Raw genomic sequence first — 23,102 nt, 5'->3', positions numbered from 1 at the left:
GTCCTATGGTTTAAATCCTTGATTATCTGAGACTTGTGTCTTTAGGGTTTCCCACCTCAGTAAAGTTTCTTTCTTCAAGTGTCTGCCTCCATTAGAGAGCTTTTGATGTTCCTCCAGATTTGGAGTGTCACAGCCGTGGCTGGTGGCAGAGCTTTGGGGAACGCTCCTCCATACAACAAATATATTAGGCGTGTGCCGCACATCGCCTATTTTTTGGTCACAAAGTCCAGTCTGCTTCAGTGTCGAATGACCACTCATTCACGATAATGAGATGTGACGCCTGTAAAATCGTGTCTGGTGTCACAATGTCCTTGGGGCATGTAGATTTTTTTAGCATTTTAAAAGAGCTATCCTCTGAGTAATGTGGCTCCACAAAAAGTTTTGCAGAAGCGAGTCACGCCTCCTGAAGCAGGGCCGTGGTAGGGGAAAAGGGTTGTTTTGTAATTGATAGAGCAGTTGGGACAGGGCTACAATTTTATATATGGCTGAGCAATCCATAATGGATAGAGCTAGTGTTGCCCAAAATTCACAGATTTTGATTTGACTTTTGGTTTTGTAGAGCGCTCAAATGCCAGGAGGTGTCTTGGCGCTTCATCTGTCATAAGGAAAGAATTGCTGGATTAGTTACTGAAAAGCCAGACTATAAGAGATTTCTTGAAGGACAAAAGATGGGGGGACTATCCTTCAGATTCTGGGGAGAGGTTGTGGCCTCATGGCCTGAGCGGTCGTCCTCGATGTGGTGACTGAGTTTGAGTCTTGATTCAGAAAAGGGGGTGGTGATGAACAGAGTGTCTGAATTAAGCAGACCACTCTTACCCAGTCCAAAGATCAGGGCTTGATCCATCACCGTTTTTTAGCTCGCTGCACCATCCCAGCTCAGAACCTGGCTACATGCAAATTAGTCTGTTCCTGTCCCAGTGCATGATGGGAACAGGGCAAACCAAACTACCAAGCCAATTCTTATACTAGGAAGGAAACAAGCTACCGGGGACCGGTTTCTGGCATTTCAGCCGTCGTCGGCCCGGCTTGCTTGAATCCTGATGGTGCAATGAGCAAGGGACTCACATCTAAGTATACCCTTCCACGCTTATGGTGGACAAAAATGATTCAGAAAAGGGGGTGGTGATGAACAGAGTGTCTGAATTAAGCAGACCACTCTTACCCAGTCCAAAGATCAGGGCTTGATCCATCACCGTTTTTTAGCTCACTGCACCATCCCAGCTCAGAACCTGGCTACATGCAAATTAGTCTGTTCCTGTCCCAGTGCATGATGGGAACAGGGCAAACCAAACTACCAAGCCAATTCTTATACTGGGAAGGAAACAAGCTACCGGGGACCGGTTTCTGGCATTTCAGCCGTCGTCGGCCCGGCTTGCTTGAATCCTGATGGTGCAATGAGCAAGGGACTCACATCTGAGTATACCCTTCCACGCTTATGGTGGACAAAAATGATTCAGAAAAGGGGGTGGTGATGAACAGAGTGTCTGAATTAAGCAGACCACTCTTACCCAGTTCAAAGATCAGGGCTTGATCCATCACCGTTTTTTAGCTCACTGCACCATCCCAGCTCAGAACCTGGCTACATGCACATTAGTCTGTTCCTGTCCCAGTGCATGATGGGAACAGGGCAAACCAAACTACCAAGCCAATTCTTATACTGGGAAGGAAACAAGCTACCGGGGACCGGTTTCTGGCATTTCAGCCGTCGTCGGCCCGGCTTGCTTGAATCCTGATGGTGCAATGAGCAAGGGACTCACATCTGAGTATACCCTTCCACGCTTATGGTGGACAAAAATGATTCAGAAAAGGGGGTGGTGATGAACAGAGTGTCTGAATTAAGCAGACCACTCTTACCCAGTCCAAAGATCAGGGCTTGATCCATCACCGTTTTTTAGCTCACTGCACCATCCCAGCTCAGAACCTGGCTACATGCAAATTAGTCTGTTCCTGTCCCAGTGCATGATGGGAACAGGGCAAACCAAACTACCAAGCCAATTCTTATACTGGGAAGGAAACAAGCTACCGGGGACCGGTTTCTGGCATTTCAGCCGTCGTCGGCCCGGCTTGCTTGAATCTGATGGTGCAATGAGCAAGGGACTCACATCTGAGTATACCCTTCCACGCTTACGGTGGACAAAAATGATTCAGAAAAGGGGTTGGTGATGAACAGAGTGTCTGAATTAAGCAGACCACTCTTACCCAGTCCAAAGATCAGGGCTTGATCCATCACCGTTTTTTAGCTCACTGCACCATCCCAGCTCAGAACCTGGCTACATGCAAATTAGTCTGTTCCTGTCCCAGTGCATGATGGGAACAGGGCAAACCAAACTACCAAGCCAATTCTTATACTGGGAAGGAAACAAGCTACCGGGGACCGGTTTCTGGCATTTCAGCCGTCGTCGGCCCGGCTTGCTTGAATCCTGATGGTGCAATGAGCAAGGGACTCACATCTGAGTATACCCTTCCACGCAAGCAAGCCGGGCCGAAGACGGCTGAAATGCCAGAAACCGGTCCCCGGTAGCTTGTCTCCTTTCTGGTGAAGAATTGGCTTGGTAGTTTAGTCTGCCCTGTTCCCATGATGCACTGGGCCAGGGACAGACTGATTTGCATATAGCCAGGTTCTGAGCTGGGATGGTGCAGTGAGATAAATAACGGTGATGGATCAAGCCCTGATCTTTGGACTGGGTAAGAGTGGTCTGCTTAATTCAGACACTCTGTTCATCACCACCCCCTTTTCTGAATCGTTGAGTTTGAGTCTTGGCATGGATGCTCAACATTCTGTGATTCTGGGCAAATCACTTAATTTCCCCGTTCCTAACCAAAAAAAAAAAAAAAGAACGTGTCAGTCTGTAACGCAACTGGTGCTCATGTAAAGTGCTCTGGTACCTTTGGGTCAAGTTTGCGCTACATACATTTCTGGGGGGAAAAAAAGGTGAAGAATTCCACAGCTTAGCAGTTCCCTGAACATAACCTCTACCTCTCCAAGAGACACGTTTAGGGCCAGATGTAGGAGCCCTAATACCGGTCGGAAACAGCCGATTTCGGCCGTTTCCGACCGGTATTAGGGTTTTCAGATGTAAGGGGCTGAAAAATACAGAATCGGTATATTTACTGATTCTGTAAAATTACTGATTCGGTAATTTACCGAATCGGTAATTTTACCTAATCGGTAAATATACCGATTCTAATTACAAATGTAGGTGGCACAGTTTACAGTGCCACAGGCCCTTAAGAGTCGGTATTTTACCACACAATCCTATTGTGTGGTAAAATACCGAATTCAGGTGTGCATGCACACCTGTGCAATGTGACACACAGACATGCCCTTAGGGCATGTATGTGTGCCACATTTCACACAAGCCTGTACTTGGGGTGCTAGAGGGTGTCAAAGTGACACCCCCTGCACCCTTGCAGGATTCGGTATTTACCGATTCTGTAAATACAGAATCGGTATTTCCCATTGATTCCTATGGGCTTTGAAGCCCATAGGAATCAATGGGAAATACCGATTCTGTATTTACAGAATCGGTAAATACCGAATTTTACAGATTCGGTAATTCAGATTTTAAAATTACCTACATCTGCCCCCTTCCCATTTACAGACTCTTAAATACCGAATCGGTAAAATTCTGTATTTAAGAGTCTGTAAATGGGAATTAGCTACATCTAGCCCTATGTCTTATGTATCACAAGAAGTTTGGATGTTGATGATCCAAGCTTTCATGGCAGGGTATACCAAATAAATCTGTTCCGCAAGTAGTTTGAACCAACATTGTGTAGTGCCCTAAAGGCCATGTGCAAGGTCTTGAATTCAGTTCTTTTCTTTATGGGTAACCAGTAACATTTAACCAATGCTTGCGATACTTGGGATTTTCAAAGAGAAGCCGTGCTGGTGCATTTTGTAGCATCTGCAGTTTGTGAAGGAATCTTTTTGGGATGTTTAAAAATAGAGCATTGACGTAGTCCAATTTGGATAGGGCCTTACTACATTACTACATTTTTTCCGATGATCCAGTGGGATGATAGGACATATCTTCCAGACAATTCTCAAGGGTTAATTTATCAAAAGCAATTCCCAGGTTTCTAACTTTCCTCACAGGAGTGGACAATAAGCCCAGTTTCTGAGGCCACCATCTTAGAGACCAAAAGAAGGTGTCATTGCCCTTAAGAAGAACCTCAGTTTTCCAGGAATAAAGTTTTCAACAAATAATTTTCATTCAGTTATCTCTCTGTCGCATAGAGTTGTTGAATCAAGTTGCTGTTTCCTCTGGGTTGGTCAATACTGAGATCACTATTTGAGTGTTGTCGGTGTATGAGATGACAGAGAAGCCAAAACATTTAATGAGCCTTGCCAGTGGGGGGACATAAAGATTAAAAAGTGTGGGGCTTAATGAAGCGCCCTGCAGCACCCCCACATGACAGGCGAAATGTTTCAGAATTGAATTCCCCTACATGTTGTTCCCTCTCAAAAAGAAAGGATTTCAGCAGACAGAGTGCAAAACCACTTATGCCGAGCTCAAAAGTCTGGTCAGTCAGGATGTCATGATTCACTGTGTTGAACACCGCAGAGAGGTCCAATAACATCAGAGCAGCCTTGCCACCTTAGCTTTTTGGATGCAACAATCAGGGCTGACTCAGTATTATGCGCACCTCTAATCAGATCTGGATGCAAGCAATCTAATTAATGTTGGATATTACATGCCTTGGTACAGTGGTGTCCATTGTAATGTACACCCCCAAATAATGGAATCCATATCACAGGACTAGTAGATCAGCTGCCCATTGAAGAGCAGTGGGGGGAGAGCACTGGGGATATACTGAAGATTTAGCCCAATTGACAGTGAGTCCTGAAAAGCTTCCAAAGATGCTTAGAATTTGGAGGTCTCTGGGACCGGATTCTTGAGGGTCATCCAGAAATTTCAGGATATCATCGGCATAGAGGGCTGTCTTATCTGAAACACCAGGTGTCCATTTTAGGCCCTTGACCAAGGCATCCACCCTCAACCACCCTGTTAGTGGCTCAATCACAATTGCGAATAATATGGGTGACAGTGAGCATCCCTGTCTCATTCCTCTTTGTACTGGGAACGGATCTGTCACCGAGCCCCCCACTCTCACTTTAGCTTCTAGTTCAGTACTTAACAGTTGATCAAGGAAAGAAATTGGGGTCTGAAGCTCATTTCATGTAGTAGAATGAACAAGAAGTCCCATCAGACTGAATCAAAGGCCTTCTATAAGTCCGCCAGGGGAAGCGTACGTGCTGCTGGTATTCAATCTGCCAAGGCATTGTAGACATGTTAAATCTTGTGCCTCATGACCTGTTGGGGTATAAAGCCAGATTGCTCTGGGGGGACCAGAGAAGCTAGCATCGGCATCAGTCTATTAACTAAGGCATGAGCCCAGATTTGAACCTCTATATTTAAGAGGTATTTAGGGTGGTAAGAGGAGCAATGGTCAGATGGGAGACCAGGTTTGTGTATAACCACAATTTCTGCTAAGTGCAGGTCTGGGGGGAGTGCACCCATCTACTGGGCTTTTTGAAAGACCTCATATAGAGGGTCAAGAAGTAGGGTCCTTTACGCCTTAAAGCATTCCCCTGAAAAGCCATTGGGCCAGAGGTCTTATCAGGTATAATTTGGATCAGGGTCTCTCCCAATTCCTCCAGCGTAATGACACTTTTATGCGAGTCTCTGTCAGTGTCACTCTCTCACTCCATTCCCTTGTACCATGTCCTCAACCAACATACAGAATGCAGCCCTAAACTAAAAAGAGAAAATAAAACCGAGTATTTAGGCGGGTTGTGGAATGTCCTTCCACTTCTTGTCAGAGTCCATGGATCCATGCGGGAACCAAGGAAATCTGGGAGAGATCAAGAGGTCATGCTTCCTCCCTCAATTATGGAGAGTAGGTTGCCTGTCTGGGGGTTCAGAATCAAAGGACATTGAACATCGAGTTCTAGGGCTAGTAGCAGAGCCCACAGTAGAGCAATAATATTGTTGCATGCACCAAGATCATTGCAATAGCAGGGCCTTCTTGTTGTGTGGCTGGGAATGGTACCTAAAGTAAAATATTCTAACCACTCCCCGGCAGTTTCCAGGGTATCAAAGAAAAAGTTTTTACTTTGGTAGATACCTTGGTTTTGGAGACTTCACAGTTTTTGTTTGACTTCCAGGAATGTGCTCCTCTGTTGCTGAACTTTTACTGTACAATCCAAGACGACCATTACTTTGGCTATGTTGCGTAACAGGACTAATTGTTCCTGAGAGCCTCCGTGTTCTGAAATGGAAGCCACAACATTTCTGTTCATGTTGTGGCCAGCCAATCGGGCTGCGAGCTCTGCAGGACTCACAGGACCCTCTTGTTCCCGTGGGAGCGCGAGACAGATGGTGGAGATAAAAAAAAAACCTCTGGCAATGAGATTGCCCCATTATTTGAGGTTGCGTGCTCACAGGACCCTCATAGAGCCCTGCAAACCCAACTGTCCAGATACACAAATATTTTGACCCTTTATTTCTCAACAACTACTGAATAAATGTACTATAAATTACAAAAAGCACGCTTTCTGAGTCAGGTTTTAGGTTTCTGCCCGGTTTGGTGTAATTCCATTCAGCTATTTGGGCTGTAACACTGTTCAAAAATCCCTATGGAAATCGCATGGGGTAATTGCATTTTGGTACCCCCTTTTTTTCTTGGCCCCTGCTTGATGGATCACCCCAAAACTTTCCAGAAAGGAGCTGAGGTGGATGAACTTTTTTTTATCGAACTAGAAAATGCTCAGCCTGTGGTAACTAACAGGTAGATTCATCAAAGACCTGTTTTGCGAGTCTTTAATAGCGATTCATAAGGAATTGCAATTACAGACTCGCAAAACGGGATTCATGTAGGAATCGCAAAATAAAATGCGATTCCTACACATTCCTTATTTGCGATTAGCAATTAGCTAATCGCAAATAAGATAGCGATTTCAAGGGTGCCAGGGGTGTCCAAAGGACACCCTGAAGCACCCCTGAAATGCAAATTTACACAGGTGTTGCGCACACACGTCCAAAGGACATGTGTGTGTGTAACATGCAACAGAGAAAAATGCACTAAAGTGCTTTTTTCTATTTTTTCGCAATTTACCACAAAGACAGACTTCGTGGTAAATAGCGACCAAATATTGCGAATTCGCAATTTCAAATTGGTTAATGAATTGCATTTAAGGAATCTCTAATAGAGATTCCTTAAATCCAATTCCTCGCAAATATGCGATTTCGCAAATAGCGACATTTTTGCATTTGGGATGATGAATCCCAAATGCAAAAATTGCACTCGCAAAGGGCCAGATTCTCAGAATCTGGCCCTTTGCGAGCGCAATTTAGCTTGATGAATCTACCTGTAAGGTCCTAACTATAAATACAGTGGCGATGGCCACTGTGTGATATAAATATATATGCAATATGTGTATGTATGTATGTATGTGTATTAGAGGCAGGCCTGAAGCCTGGCTCTAGTTCAGCTTGAGGTAATTTTGGAACCCAGAGCTCTGAACGAGCTGAGCTTTTGTGTGCCTTATGTCTGCCTGCCTCCCTTTTATCCAGGATGCAGCATTATAGCCAGCCTGCCTGCCAGATTCGAGTATCGCTGTCCGCTCAACATCCTGCATTTCTGGGCAAATCACCTATTCTCCCCTACCTATAGACAAAGAATGTGAGTAACTAACGGTCATATAAAGTGCTCCAATACATTTGGGTCAAGTTCATGCTATATACAAACTCCAGAAAAATGCACAAAGAGGTAAAAACAAATCTTTAACATAAGGAAGGACAAATAATACCCACTTGGTGACTGATTTGTACCAATTGAAAGCAGAAAACCTGGGTAAATTGGGACTTACCCACTTAAATTGTATGACCGTAGGCAAATATTTTATTTCACCAACACTCGTTTTTCTTCATTATGGCATATGAAAGAACTTTCAAGTATTTGAGTTCAGAATACCTGTTGTACAAAAACCTATTGTGTACTTCTCAGTGAAGTGCTATGAAATGATTTAATAATGTCAAAGTTTCACACGTTAAGGAAATACACTTTCTTGAACTTTGAAGAGGTTTTGTCATATTTGATGTGATGTTTGTCATGCGATTTACATAGCAACCATTTTTAGGGCTTGGGTCATGCATGGGCTCTAATATCTGAGCCAGACCCTTAGCTTGGCTCTCCCTATAAATCAGCTGGCTTTCCCACCTCCAATTTGTGTGTGTGTATTTCCCTTCCTCCTTGAAAGCCTCCAAGGGTGGCGACGACACACGGGTAAATGTCAAAACAATACCCTTTCAGGAGTAGAGTACCCCATGAAATATGCAAAAAAGGCATTCACAGGTTTAGACGGAGAGCAGCTCCTATATAGAGCACCCTACAACATCTGCTCACCTCAAATATCTTTTTCTAGCAAAGGTTGTAGGCATAGGATTAGCACACTGCCATCCACTCTGAGCTAGAAAGGGACAAAGTATTTTGCAATTTTCACAGCAAAGTCTTAAAGCATTGAATTAGCAAAGTGCAATCTATGCCAAGCTGTAAAATGACAAAAGCATTTTGCTGCTCCAGGCACAGTATTACAGCTTTCGATTGGTAAAATATCACCCAATCCAACCTGGAATGAATTAAAACAACCCCTGACATGTGTTTAGCTATTCAGAGAGGTTTAGCTTTTTCCAGACACAACAGATCTCCCATTAAAAGTCAACACAATACCCTTTCAGGCTTAGAGTGCTGCATACATTATGCACAAAAGAAGCAGAGAACTCTGAGTAGTTCACAAGTTTAGGTTGAGAGCAGATTCTGTATGGAGCACGCTACAACACCAACGCCACTCTGAGTCTGCTGACCTCAAATGTCTGTTTTTCTAGCAACATTTTTAAGCATAGGATTAGCACAGTGCCTTCCACGCTGAGGGGAAACAACCTTTACAACACAACCATTACATCGCACTACACTTACAACGCAGAAATTACATTGCAACATCCTTTACAAACCATGACATTACAACGCATACCATTACAATGCATGACACTACATCGCATGTCACTACAACGCAGGCATTAAAACGCATACCATTACAGCGCATACCATTGGAGTTAGAATAGTAACTTTTAACCCCTACACTATCCAACACTTACCCTACTGTAGCACCCCCTGGAGTTAGAATAGTAATTTTTACCCCTATACTATCCAATAGTTACCTTAATGCAATGTAATGATATGTGTTGTTATGGTATGCATCGTAAAGGTAGTATGTGATGTAATGGAATGCGTTGTAAAAGTAGTTTTTTAAAATGCGATGTAGTGTCATGCAATGTATTGGAATGCGTTGTAGTGGATGGTGCGATGTAAAAACTGTGTTGTAAGTGCATGCGTTGTAAGTGCATGCATTGTAAGGTCATACATGCCACGCTGAACTAGAAAGGGATAAAGTATTTTGTCATTTCTACTGCGAAATCTTTAAGCATAGGATTAGCAATTTGAGGTGAACAGATTCAGAATGTTGCTGGTTTTGTAGGGTAATTTATGCACGAGCTGCTGTCCACCTAAACTTGAGAGCTACCCAGAGCTCTCTGTATATATGAATAATCATTCTATTTAATTAAAGCATTAAAGTTTAAAATATTACAATTGATATGAAATAGAAAACATTTAATAATTCATGTAAAATGAAAATAAAATAGATCTAATTAAATGTAAAACAATATATAAACAAATCAATAGAATTTATTAATATTAATAAAAGCATACATTTATAGCACACATTTAAATATCAAATTATATTAAAAAATAAAATGAATACAAAACAAAAGGAAAATATAAATAAAAAGTGCACATTATTTTGAATAAATAATTTGAACATTTGTGAAAAGTAAATTAAATATTAATTTTCCTAATGTAACAAAAGTAGGGAAAATGTTAGGCTTTCAAGGAAACAGATTTACTATTACCACTCCAGAGTAAGCAACTGTAGGGAAATGATGGACTTTGGAAAGGTAAGATTTATTAATCCCACTCCAACGTAAGAAGTAGTACAGAAAGTGTTAAACTTGGGAGGGGTCAAATTTACTACAATGTTGGACTTTAGAGTGGGACTAGTATATCTAAACCCTTCAATCAGAGCAGTAGTAGGGAAAGTTTTGGATTTTGGAGGGGTGAAGTATGTAATTTCCACTCCAACATAAGCAAAAGCACGCAAAGTGGTGGGCTTTGAAGGGGTCAGATTTCTATTACAACTACTAAACGCTTTTTTAAAACACAACTGTTAAATATAAAACAAATTAATATTCAAACATACTTAGTCATTAAAGATAAATAGAATTAAATTCTAAAAATACAAATTTTATATCACAAATAAAGTGAACATATGTATAAAATGTAAAATATTTAAAATATATATTCTTGTCTCCCTGGTATTGAAGACAGAAGACAAACTCCAACAAACAATTGAAATGAATAGGATAAATATAAATATTAAACATTATTAATATTAAATCAAATATTTAAATACAACTTTAAACTTCCAAGAAATAAAATACAAGAAATAAAATATTAATTTATGCATTTTTATAAATAAACTGATCAATTTGCATGATTTATCAATTCAATTAAAAATTTTCGTTTAATCTAACTACTCCTCCCCCAACACATTTGTGCCCGTTCAGAACTTATCTCAGTGTCTGAAAAGAAATGCAGTCGCTGACATCTGGCCTGGATCACTTTTGATTCCTATCCATTAGAAAAGTCAGTAGTCTTCCTCATACAAATATTGTATAATAGCATTATTGGATGCTGAAGGGAAATGCTTTGCTAAAGCCATACTAAGGCACCTTGAGACCTGGACTGATCATAAAAGGTGATTCCCAGATATCAAACAGGCTTCCAAAGGTCCGGCAGTATTGTGGACAACCTAATGGTACTATCAATGCTCATCCATCAAACTACCAACAATAGAGGAAGTATCCTATAGGTGCTTTAAATTGCCTTTCGTATGCGTGGATCGGGGAAAACTATGGGCAAAATTATTGGCCTGGCTCATTCCTACAGGTATACTGAATGCAACTATTTGTTTACACTTGAACACAATTTTTTTTAAATTATTTTATATAAACATTTTACAGTGTTACATGCACACATAGCAATATACAATATAAAGGCTTGATGCTGTCCTGCCCCCCATAGGGCACCTGAAGAGTAATTGTCATCACAACTAGAGGACTAGGACAACTTAGGCACTCAGTGATATAAAATAGAAAAGTATACATTCATAATACATATTATTAAATTCTCAAGACCGCATTGGACCTCTCCCGTGGAACTTCAGAGACATTTCGATTGCAATACACATTACGGTTCAATCACTTTAATTACCTGCATTACCTTCCGCTTCTTCGGTCTCCTTTCCAACCAAATACTGCTGATATAGTCCCCAAAGTTCTTTGAGGGGGTAAAAGCTCATTATAAATGTCTGGTTCTGTATTACACTACAACATGTCTTTGGACCAGTCCTCAATATTTGGAACTAGGCCATTAGCCCAACAGATTGCTACTCTGCGTTTGGCAAGTAGTAGGCCAATCACACCCAAACATCTGACCTCCTTTTTTAGGTTTTTAGTGTAACCCAGCAAAGCTAGAAGGGGTTAAGGTGTCAGCAAGTGGGCAGTGACATTGTTTAATATGTGAAAAACCTTAACCCTGAAGGCCGCAATCCTAGGGCAACACCAAGCAACATGCATGAATCCAGCCTCAACTTCTCTACAACAAAAGCAGGCTGCTGAGTCACTTAAGCCATACCAATACAATCTCACAGGAGTGTGATATAACCTGTTTATACATTTGAAATGGATTAAGCGGTGCCTGCTGTTTAATGAGGTATTTTGAGTCATTTTGCAACAATACTTCCATGTGTTATCATCAATAACTATGCCCAACTCGGTTTGCCAGTCTAGTCTGGCTCTAGTATGGCTCGATCTCCTGACTCCCTGGGTCAAGCTATAAATGGTGGTCACCGTCTTTGCGGGGGGCAGGAACGTAATAGAAAAGAGACGGATAGTAATTCAGGTGGCTCTTGCATGTCTTCCCCAAGTAGCTCCTGCAGAGCATGTCTGATCCTTTTGTGTAAAATTAGTGTACTCTTGCCTTTCCTCGGCAACATCTGCCCAACTACAAACCCTGCTGTCTAAAAACAAATCTCCCATTTTGGTGATGTTGAGTGTAGCTAGGGCTCGTGTTGCTTCCTTGACTCTATAAACTGAAAGCCAGTGGCAACAATCCAGAGGAATAAGAGGCGGGTACATGAGTGCACCCGCTTGTCTGTTAAATAAATTATGTCATGCGTGAACCGTGGAGTTAATAGAGTCCAGTGTCCCAGTTCATCTGATGGGGGGCTGAAGCATCTTTTGTGGGAGAGTGTAAGGGTCAGATGCCACTTGTTCAATATGTATGTGTGGGAAGTCTAGTGTACCATGAATCCAGTAGTGAGCATGGGAGCTCTGTGCTGCTCTGTAATATAATTTTAAATTGGGTGCGCTGAGGACCCCCATGGAATAAGGCAATGTTAGTATGTCTCATTGAACTCTGGGTTGTCCCCCAGGCTAGCTTAATCAGAATGGTGCAGAGAACTTTGAACATACATCTCAGGAGTATTATTGGGATGTTTTAAAAAAGGAATAAGAATCAGGGGAGTACTATTATTTTCATTGGGAAAATGCGGCCTATCAGAGATAATGGGAGACGGATCCATCTGTGAACATCGTCTTCGAACTTAGTGATAGCCTTCCTGTAGTTCTCCTTAAGGACCAGTTCTGAGTCTGTGTGCACCTGAATGCCTCCAGTTCTGAGTCTGTGTGCACCTGATGCCCATATAGCGAACCGAGGATCACTGCAGCGGGATATCTAGATTGGTAAGAGTCATGGAAGGGGTGAGTGGGAAAATGATGGATTTAGCCCAGTTGACTTTGAGGCCTGATATGGTGCCAAAACTCCAACCTCGGTAAGAACTGGAGTAAGTTTCTTGCTCGGTTCTCGAACGTATGTTAGCATATCATCTGCATATGCAGAGAGAATGAGATGATAACCAGGAAACTGAATTCCCCTATGACCATGATACTCTGAGTTCACACGCAAGTGGTTCCGCTACCATGGCATATAGTAGAGGGTAGAAGGAGCAACCCTGCCTAGTACCTCTAGATATGACTATGGGCGACATGCTAGCGCCACCAACCTCAATCCTGGCTGCTGGCGAGTTATACAAGATTGACACCATTTTGAGAAAAACATCTCCCACACAACCCATAATAGCACCGCTTTCATAAATGCCCATTCCACAGAGTCAAATGTATTCTCCGCATCCAGGAAGACAGCAGCAGCTTTTATATGCGGTTTTATATGCTGAATAGCCTCAAATACAGTTGTCAAGTTATACGTTGAGTTGCGACCCGGGACAAAGCCCGCCTGCTCCGGGCCGACTAGTAGCGGAACTAGTGGAGCAATTCGATTCACTAGTATTTTGGCAAACAGTTTTGTGTCCACATTTAGAAGTGATAGGGGCCTATAAGAGGAACACTCCGCCGGACGCTTATCCGGCTTCAACAGTGTCACTATCAAAGCCTACCTCATTGATGTGGGCATCTCTCCCCCCTCCACCAACTCTTTAAATAATGTAACCAAGTGCGGAATGAGTAGCTCCTTAAATGCTTTATAGAAGGACACTGAGTCCATCCTGGTGCGCTACCATCACGCATCGCATTAAGAGAGGTGCGGATCTCGTTGGGGTCAAAGGGACCCATGAGGTGCTCTCTGTGTGCGTTAGTGAGCCATGGCATTTGTATGTGCATTAGGAAATCTTGTATGGCGGCATAGTTTGGGATCACCTTAGAGCTATACAGCTCCTTTTAATATCTACGGAATCTATCTGCAATCTCTGAGGACCCATGTAGCACATTGCCATCCTCATCAGGCATCTCAAGAATCAAGCTGGACTCTCTCTTATGATGCTGCAGAGCAGCAAGCACTGAGACAGGATGTTCACCCTCACCATATGTCTTAGCTGTGGCATATTTGCCCATATGCTTCACCTCACTGTCCGCTACTTCATGCTATTCTTCAAGGGCCTTTTTCAGTTCTTTGTGGACCTGGCTGTCGCCACCCCGTAAGAGAGCACGCTCCAACCTGTCCAGTTGTCCCTCAAGAGTAGACATCCTACTCCGTACAGATCCAAGTGCCCCCGCATGTTTAGAAATGGCCACCCCCCTGATATACACTTTAAAAGTCCCCTATACTGAAGAGAAATGGTCTACTGACCCGATATTGACGTTGAAGAAGTATTAGATAGTGGAGGCCTTCTAAGCTTTGAAAACATAGTCTGATATGTAGTAGGGAGGGAATCTCCACGTGAAAGGAGCCCTCATTTTTGGAGGAAGTTCAATGTCTAACAGTACTGGGGAGTGATCCGAATATGTGCATGGAAGCGGTTTACAAGTGACCACCTGTGAAATAGGTGATCTGGAGACAAGTCGGTAGTCAATTCTGGTGTGGGTATCGTATGGGGCTGAATAGTGCGTGAACCTGCTGTCAACCGGAAATCTCACTCACCAAATATCTAGGAGGTCCAGCTGATCACTTATGTCCTCTGTGACTCTCGCAGCGGCACAGTGGCGCTGAGTAGGGCCCCTAGAGTGGTCCAGAGATGGGTCAAGGATTCAATTGAAATTACCTCCCCAAATCTGACGTTTGTCAGGTTTGCTCAACATGTGGGTTGATAACATATGATAAAAATGTGGATCAGCACATTTTGGGCCATAGATATTGACTAGGTGCATATTCAAACCCTCCATATGACATATGGAGATCACAAAATAGAGGTTTTGGGGTGCACACCTGTTTTCTTCTCAATTGTTCTGTGCTATTTCATTCTATAAACATCATACTCCTGGTTTGCGTGCTCAGCGGTGCTGTGCCATACCCAAATGGCACCCATATTGGTATCACATAAATAGAAGGGGCAACATTTTGCTCCAACCCGGCCGCACAGCTTCATAGCGCCAATCTGGCAAACAGCTTGTCTCCTTCATTTGTCAACCAATGTTTATCTGTGTAAACTATTCTCTGCATGTCATTTTAAACGTTCAGCAATTCCTTTAATCCACACGCGGGATTTAGTGCCATTTTCAAATTTCTAATGTGAAAGCTGCGCCCTCCGGACCTCTGGCTTAAACACGACAAGTGCAGGGGTTCGTCCAAACAGCATTTATTGAAAAAAACCAATGCATTTCGGGCATCTTGTGCCCTTCATCAGGGTGCGCTGGAAGCAAAACAAGTATTCATTACCATATTAATACTACGCATCTGACATCATTACAGTAAATTAATATTCAATGTGACTTTTATTGCCTTTCCCGCATTTATTTCCTTATTAAAGCCCTTTAAAAAAACACTCTAGATGTTGCCCCTATTTTCATAAAGCATTAATCTGCATCATTATCCCATTCCCATCAACCCTTACTAGTGAGAGCATCAAACATTTACTCTCTGTTAAGTGTGGTCAGCCCCTCGATAATCCTTATTATTTCTCTCCTATTCTACTTGTTCAAAAGTTTCCTACTAATCCATCATTTAATGCCTCACCCTGTTTACACCTCGCCTTTACCCCCAAGCTTCCCCATGCCCTTCTACATACACCCCACCAAAAAATGCATTCCCCTCTACATCCATCCTCCAGCATCCACAATCACCTAGTCACACTCACGTCTACCCTCTCTTTCACCATTCACTCGCCCCGCGCTTTCCCTCTCACTGCTTGCTTCCACATCCACACTCTAAAACAATACACTAAATCTTTCACATTTACACTAATATTTCTCTAGAAACAGAACTGCCATCTCACTTTCGCGCACACGCTCATTATAATCCCAACAAAACATTCTGCTGCCAATCATCTCCCCACTCGAATCACAATGAATCCGCATACCTGTTTGAGACGTTCACGATTCTACGTTCACCATCATTATGCAAATATTTGTTCATGCTCGTGTTGTTACCACCTTACTTAAACCCTTCCCTCTCCAAACCACACCTCCTAATTAGAATGCTCTTTACTATTTTCCCGCCACAACCTCTATTTTGTTTATCACATAATTCAACCCAAAGTGGGGTAGCACCCGTCGTATCGGAGCAGAGGAAAACAAAAAACAGAACTTAAAGATGACTTTCCACACGAACGGAGTAAGAGCTGGGTTTGAGTAAGAAGCGGCGTTTGATATGAGTTATTATGGACTGGAAAACTGATTTTTACATATCAACATTAAGCAAGATAAAGGACACTCGAATTGCGGCTAAATAAGGTGTAAAGGATTTTCTTTGACAGATTTACAACAGTAAAATTGGAGATTCAATGTGCGAAAATATTGCATTATGGGTAATGCAGTTTTCACTAATCAGCAGGCTAATCTTCCCGGGGCCCTTAGGCGGGAAAATAGTAAAGAGCATTCTAATTAGGAGGTGTGGTTTGGAGAGGGAAGGGTTTAAGTAAGGTGGTAACAACACGAGCATGAAAAATATTTGCATAATGATGGTGAACGTAGAATCGTGAACGTCTCAAACAGGTATGCGGATTCATTGTGATTCGAGTGGGGAGATGATTGGCAGCAGAATGTTTTGTTGGGATTATAATGAGCGTGTGCGCGAAAGTGAGATGGCAGTTCTGTTTCTAGAGAAATATTAGTGTAAATGTGAAAGATTTAGTGTATTGTTTTAGAGTGTGGATGTGGAAGCAAGCAGTGAGAGGGAAAGCGCGGGGCGAGTGAATGGTGAAAGAGAGGGTAGACGTGAGTGTGACTAGGTGATTGTGGATGCTGGAGGATGGATGTAGAGGGGAATGCATTTTTTGGTGGGGTGTATGTAGAAGGGCATGGGGAAGCCTGGGGGTAAAGGCGAGGTGTAAACAGGGTGAGGCATTAAATGATGGATTAGCAGGAAACTTTTGAACAAGTAGAATAGGAGAGAAATAATAAGGATTATCGAGGGGCAGACCACACTTAACAGAGAGTAAATGTTTGATGCTCTCACTAGTAAGGGTTGATGGGAATGGGATAATGATGCAGATTAATGCTTTATGAAAATAGGGGCAACATCTAGAGTGTTTTTTTAAAGGGCTTTAATAAGGAAATAAATGCGGGAAAGGCAATAAAAGTCACATTGAATATTAATTTACTGTAATGATGTCAGATGCGTAGTATTGATATGGTAATGAATACTTGTTTTGCTTCCAGCGTACCCTGATGAAGGGCACAAGATGCCCGAAATGCATTGGTTTTTTTCAATAAATGCTGTTTGGACGAACCCCTGCACTTGTCGTGTTTAAGCCAGAGGTCCGGAGGGCACAGCTTTCACATTAGAAATTTGAAAATGGCACTAAATCCCGCGTGTGGATTAAAGGAATTGCTGAACGTTTAAAATGACATGCAGAGAATAGTTTAATCAATCAATCAATCAGTGACACTTATAAAGCGCGCTACATACCCGTGGGGTCTCAAGGCGCTGGCACAGATAAACATTGGTTGACAAATGAAGGAGACAAGCTGTTTGCCAGATTGGCGCTATGAAGCTGTGCGGCCGGGTTGGAGCAAAATGTTGCCCCTTCTATTTATGTGATACCAATATGGAGATCACAAACCTACTGTTTGGGTCAATATCTAGTTCTTCCACTGTGATGCCTGATCTTGGATTAACCAAAGTGAGAACCACCCCTGGCATATGTGTGGTAAACCCAGCAGCATTATAATGACCCTGTAACCCTTTATTAGGGAGCATTCTGCTATGATGCGTTTCTTGTATAAACGCTACATCAACCATATGTCTCTTGATATAAGCTATGACTTTGTGAAGCTTCCTTTTTTTATTTCTGAAATTCTTTATTGTATATAGAAAAATATAATTTTACATACATGGAAGAGGCTTATACATGAGTGGAAAGAAGAAAAGAGAGAAAAGAAGAGAGAGGGGGGGGGGGGGGGGCATTACATACTCTTGAGATCGTTCGCCAGTTCGTGGTCTCATAGTCCAAAAGTCTCATAGTCTGGTAGTCCATATTGCGCCCATTGGTATACCTTGGCGTTTGTTGTCAGGCGGCTTGCTCCCCGCGCCACCCCGGGGGACAGTAGAGAGAGGTCTAGGTTATAGGTTATAGGTTGAGTAGGAGATGTGCTCGGTGCTCTGTTGGCACTAGCCTATTTCGGCCTGTGGCCCCAGATGTTCATGGCGGCTTGTGTGATGATGACAGGTAGTGATCTAATGATCCCCACATGGTCGACTGTTTGTGCGTCTTCGGTGTGTATTTTGCTGTTATGTTGTCCGCCCCCCTCAGGAACGTGACCCAGTTGAGCCACGCCTGTGGAGACGCCTTTGATGTGTCCTTCCAGTTAGTTAGGACGACTTTGACTGCGGCTGTCAGCATGAGATCTATGAGGTCCCTGTCCTCCGTTTTTGTGATCGCCTGGGATGTAAACCCTAGTGCTAGGCCTGTGAGGTCTGTTTGTATGTCTGTGCCTGTGATCTCGTGGATAAGTGTTCTGATCTTCCCCCAGAAGTCCTTGATTTTTGGGCATTTTAGTAAAAGGTGTTCTAAGTCTCCCCTTTCTTCATCACAGTTCCAGCACGCGTCGCTGTCTCTAATGCCTACAGTGGCTAAGCGAGCTGGTGTCCAGTATGCCTTATGTATCAGCCAGAATTTTGTCTGGTTCAGCGTGGCCGTTATTTTTTTCCGACTGGTGGACCTCCATAGCTCTGCTCTGGCTTCCTCACTGAGTGCTTGACCTGCTGCCTCCCCCCAGAAGTTCATGACCTTGTCATTGAGTCTGGTGTGTTTGGGGCTTAGGATCTTGTAAAGGTGTGCTACCTGGTGTCCCAGTGTGTTCAGACTGTTAGCCAGCTGTATTATCGAGGGTGTCTGGGTGTTGAGGTTAGCCTTCCTTATTGCGACCTTTATCTTCAGGAAGTTGTATAGTTCTACGCTCTCTAGGTTGTACTCTCCTTTCAGGGTGTCAAATGTTACGTCGGCGCCCTTTTTCTTAAAGTCATTGGCTGTGGATATGCCTTGGCTGTACCAGTCATGCATGTCTAAGACCTTACCCCTGTATTTTAGGGATGGGTTGTGCCAGATTGATTCGAAAGGCCCCCTTTTGATGCTCGTATTTAGCAGTTTGTCAATCTTGAGCAGAGCTCGTTTTGTGTTCCTGAGTATCGGGTTATCTTTTATTGCCGGGTGTTTGGTGGCCGTGAGGAGGGTGATGGGTTTCATGCCGTTTAGCAACCCTTGTTCTAATGTTAGCCATGCCGGGGTGTAGTCCTGTCTTGGGTCTAGCCAGTGCAGTCCCTGTCTAGCTAGACACGCCTCGTGGAATCGCTTGAAGTTTGTTATGTTTAGCCCCCCCTGTTCTTTTGATAGTCTAAGTTTTTGCATACTTATTCTGGCCCTCTTCCCTCTCCATAGGAAATCATTCAGTATCTTGTCTATCTTTTTGTGGAAGTCCTCTGTGTTGGTGAGGGGTAGCATGGCTAGCATATAATTGAGCATTGGTGTGATCATCATTTTAATTGTCTCCACCCTCCCCCACCATGTTGTGAACTTTGGCGACCAGCCGTCTACCTTGGCCTTGATTTTCTGGATTATAGCCTGTTCGTTATGTTCTAGTGTCGTGCTCAAGTTCCTCTCGAAGAGGATACCCAGGTACTTGATAGGTTTATTTTGCCACGCTAGACCTGATGTGCCGAGTACTGTCCTTGTTGTGTGGATGTTGAGGGGCTTGCATTCTGATTTATCCTTGTTAAGTTTGTACCCTGAGACCTGGGCGTACCTCTCAATTGTGTCTGTCAGTGCCTTGATGGATCTCTCTGGGTCCTCTGTCATTATTAGCACGTCATCTGCGTACGCTGCCAGTTTAAAGTTTTCCCCTCCTATTGGCACCCCCTTTATGTCTTCGTTAGTTCGTATCATTGTTAGGAGCGGTTCTATCGCTAGTAGGAAGAGGCCGGGTGAGAGAGGGCAGCCTTGTCGTGTGCCTCTGCCTAAATTTAGTGTGTTTGAGGTGCCTCCGTTCACAACCACTCGCGCTTTGGGGCTGTTGTAAAGCGCCATCACCATTCTTCTGTAGTTGGGTCCTAGCCCGAACTTCCCCATGCAGTGATCCAGGTAGGGCCATGAGACTCTGTCAAACGCTTTTTCGGCGTCCAGGGCTATCATGACGGCCGCTTTGCTGCTCTGGGCCGAGTGGTTGATGATATGGCATAGTAGTCTGGTGTTGTCATGGGACATGCGGTTTTTGAGGTATCCTACCTGGGAGTTGTGTATGAGTTTTGGTAGGTAGGCGTTAAGTCTATTGGCTAGTATCTTCGCGTATATCTTGCAGTCTACATTTATGAGTGAGATCGGCCTGAAGTTCTTCGCCTCTGTCATGTCTTTCCCTTCCTTTGGTATGACTATTAAGTTTGCCTCCGCCATTGATGGAGTCATGCGTCCTTTGAGGACGCACTCCTCAAATACCTGTTTCAGAGTGGGTTGGAGTGTTGTCAGGTGTTGTTTATAGAACCCAGCTGTGAATCCGTCCGGCCCTGGAGCCTTGTTCTCTTTGAGGCCGACCGTGGCCTTCTTTATCTCATCCTCTGTGACCGTGAGCTCTAGAATGTCTCGTTCCCTGTCTGTTAGTGTGGGTGTAGCTATGCTTTTGAGCAGTTCCTCGCCCCCATCTTCCTTTAGTGTGTCATCTTTTGTGTAGAGACCCTCATAGAAGTCCCTGAAGACCTCGAGGATGTTTTTATTGGCGGTCTGGGCTTTGTTGCGCTTGTCTTTGATTGCCCCAATTGTGTGTTGTTTTTGTTTCCCTTTCAGGTAGCTTGCTAGGTTTTTCCCCGCTTTGTTGGCGGTGCAGAGGTTAATTGACTTGTATTTGTTGATCCAGGTCCCTGCTCTTTCGCTCAGTATCCTGTTGAGCTCATACTTCCGTTTGGTTAGCTCAGTGAGTGTGTTATTGTCTTCCAGGCTGGCTATGTGGCTGTTCTCTAGTGTTTTGATTTCTTTCTCTAGGTCTGCGATCCTATTGTTTCTCGCCTTGTTCATTTTCCCTTTTATTGTCATTACTACCCCCCGTATGGTTGCTTTAAGAGCATCCCATAGTACCTCTCTAGGCGTCTCTGGTGTGTCGTTGATTGTCAGGTATTCTCGGATTGCTGTGTCTATCTCTGCCTTCGCTTCTGTGTGTTGGAGGAGGCCGTCATCAAAACGCCACCTACGTGTTGGCTTTTCATTGTGTCTGCCTGATAGTGACAGGCTTATGTGTGCGTGATCTGATATGGTCCTGGGTCCGATCTCTGTGTGGTCTATTAGGTGTGTGTGTGTTCCTGACATCAGTATGTAGTCTATCCGACTGTAGGAGTTGTGGGGGTTGGAGTAGAATGTGTATTCCCTGGCATCCGGGTTGCTTAGGCGCCACGGATCCTTCAGGCCTAGTTTCGAGCACAGGTTCTTGAGGATGTTAGGGCTAGCGGTTGTGTGGCGTCTGCAGGGGTGCTTGTCTATAGCTGGATCCAGGACTTGGTTAAAATCCCCTGCAACAATCAATAGATCTTCCATTGGTAAGTTGTGTAGCTGGGCACCTATCCCCTCCCAAAACTGTTTGTCTTCACTGTTCGGGCCGTAAATGTTTGCGACGTGGTAGGTCTCTCCTGCTCGCTTGAGGCTGGTCACTAGTGTTCTGCCCTGGGTGTCAGCTTGGTAGCTAGTGATAGACAGGTTCGAATTCTTGCTTATTAGTGTTATTACCCCATTCTTCTTGTTTTGTGCCGGCGATCCCACCACCTCCCCTATCCAGTTGGCTCTTAATCGCAAAATGTCTGCCTCTTCTAGCCTGGTCTCTTGTAACACATAAATGTCGCTCTTAAGTTTCCTTAGGTGGTCAAGCACCTTCCTTCTTTTAACAGGGCTATTTAGCCCTTTGACATTTAGGGAGACTATTTTGATGTCTGACCCTATGCTGCTCTGCCCGTTATGTGTCATTAATGCTGGTGTGCGTTCGCTGTGCTGGTGGGCTTCTCTTAGGATCATTTGTCCCCCTAGCCATGTGCCTGTTTATGTGTTCCTGTTTCTTTGTGCTCCTACTTGGTGCTGGTGTGAAAGAGAAATAAAAGATGCAAGAGATGCAGAGAAAGAAAAGATAGTCAGTAAGCCCATGTACAAAACCTCCCCCTCCCCATTTCCCCTCCTCCCCCCTCCCCCACTCTCGCCTTCCCACCCCCCGCCCTCCCTTACTTGCAAAAAGGGTGTGCGACGACAAAGTTCCTCTGCCCGCATCATCCCTGAGGTAGAGTTGGTTATATCTTTGGCAGTTGTGTTCTTCCATGTTCGGGTTTCTTTTTTGTCTTTTAGCCCTTCATTCTCTCAGTCTCTATCTGCATCTGCATCTGGGCTTAACCTTCAATCCTATGTGCTGCATATACGCTGCTCTGTGCGTCCTGTCGGTCCTCACTGTTCGCTTCTTTACTCTAATTGCTCCTCTAGCGGCGACGCGCTTCTCTTTGCTGCCCCTGGGCTTTTGTTCTCTTCCATATCTTCCACTGCTGGACCTTGAAGATATTGTTTTAGGGCCTCCGGGCATTCGAAGAACAACGTCTTCCATTTGTCTGTCACCTTGAATTTCGTCGGGCTGACAAAGCTGAACGTGGCTCCTCTTCTTCGCAGGGTGTCTCTTTGCGCCAGGAAGCCTTTCCTTAGTTCCACTGTCGGTTTCGAATAGTCTTGGGTCAGTACTATCTTGCTGCCAGCCCATGTTAGATTCTGATTTTTCCTGGCGAAAGCAAAAATGGCCTCAGTTTGATTGAGTCTCAGCGGGTTACAGATTATCGCTCTTGGGCCTCTGCCTGTGGTTGGTTTTCCTGCTGGTATTCTGTAGGCCTTTTGTACCTCAAAGCCTCTCTGGAAAGTGATACCTGTGAGTTTTGGGATCATCTCCTCCAGCATGGCGGAACAGGAGCCTGCCTTATCTTCAGCTCCCTCTGGCACTCCCAGTATTCTTATGTTGCCCCTTCTGGCC

The 23,102-nt window shown here is 43.9% G+C and overlaps 1 protein-coding gene across 1 annotated transcript in view; it reads right to left on the bottom strand.

Annotated features, from left to right (window-relative positions):
* LOC147677782 (uncharacterized) overlaps positions 1-21,133 on the bottom strand; it is a 181,511-nt gene extending 160,378 nt beyond the window's left edge. Inside the window, exon 1 of the mRNA XM_086945586.1 lies at positions 20,561-21,133. Coding sequence (XP_086801712.1) covers positions 20,561-21,133 — 573 coding nt within the window. The remainder of the gene's footprint in view (positions 1-20,560) is intronic.
* Positions 21,134-23,102: the final 1,969 nt, after the last annotated feature.

The sequence above is a fragment of the Lissotriton vulgaris genome, chromosome 12, assembly GCF_964263255.1.
Source record: "Lissotriton vulgaris chromosome 12, aLisVul1.2, whole genome shotgun sequence".
In the NCBI taxonomy this organism is placed as follows: Eukaryota; Metazoa; Chordata; class Amphibia; order Caudata; family Salamandridae; genus Lissotriton; species Lissotriton vulgaris.
This window is presented reverse-complemented; position numbering and strand designations above follow the sequence as displayed.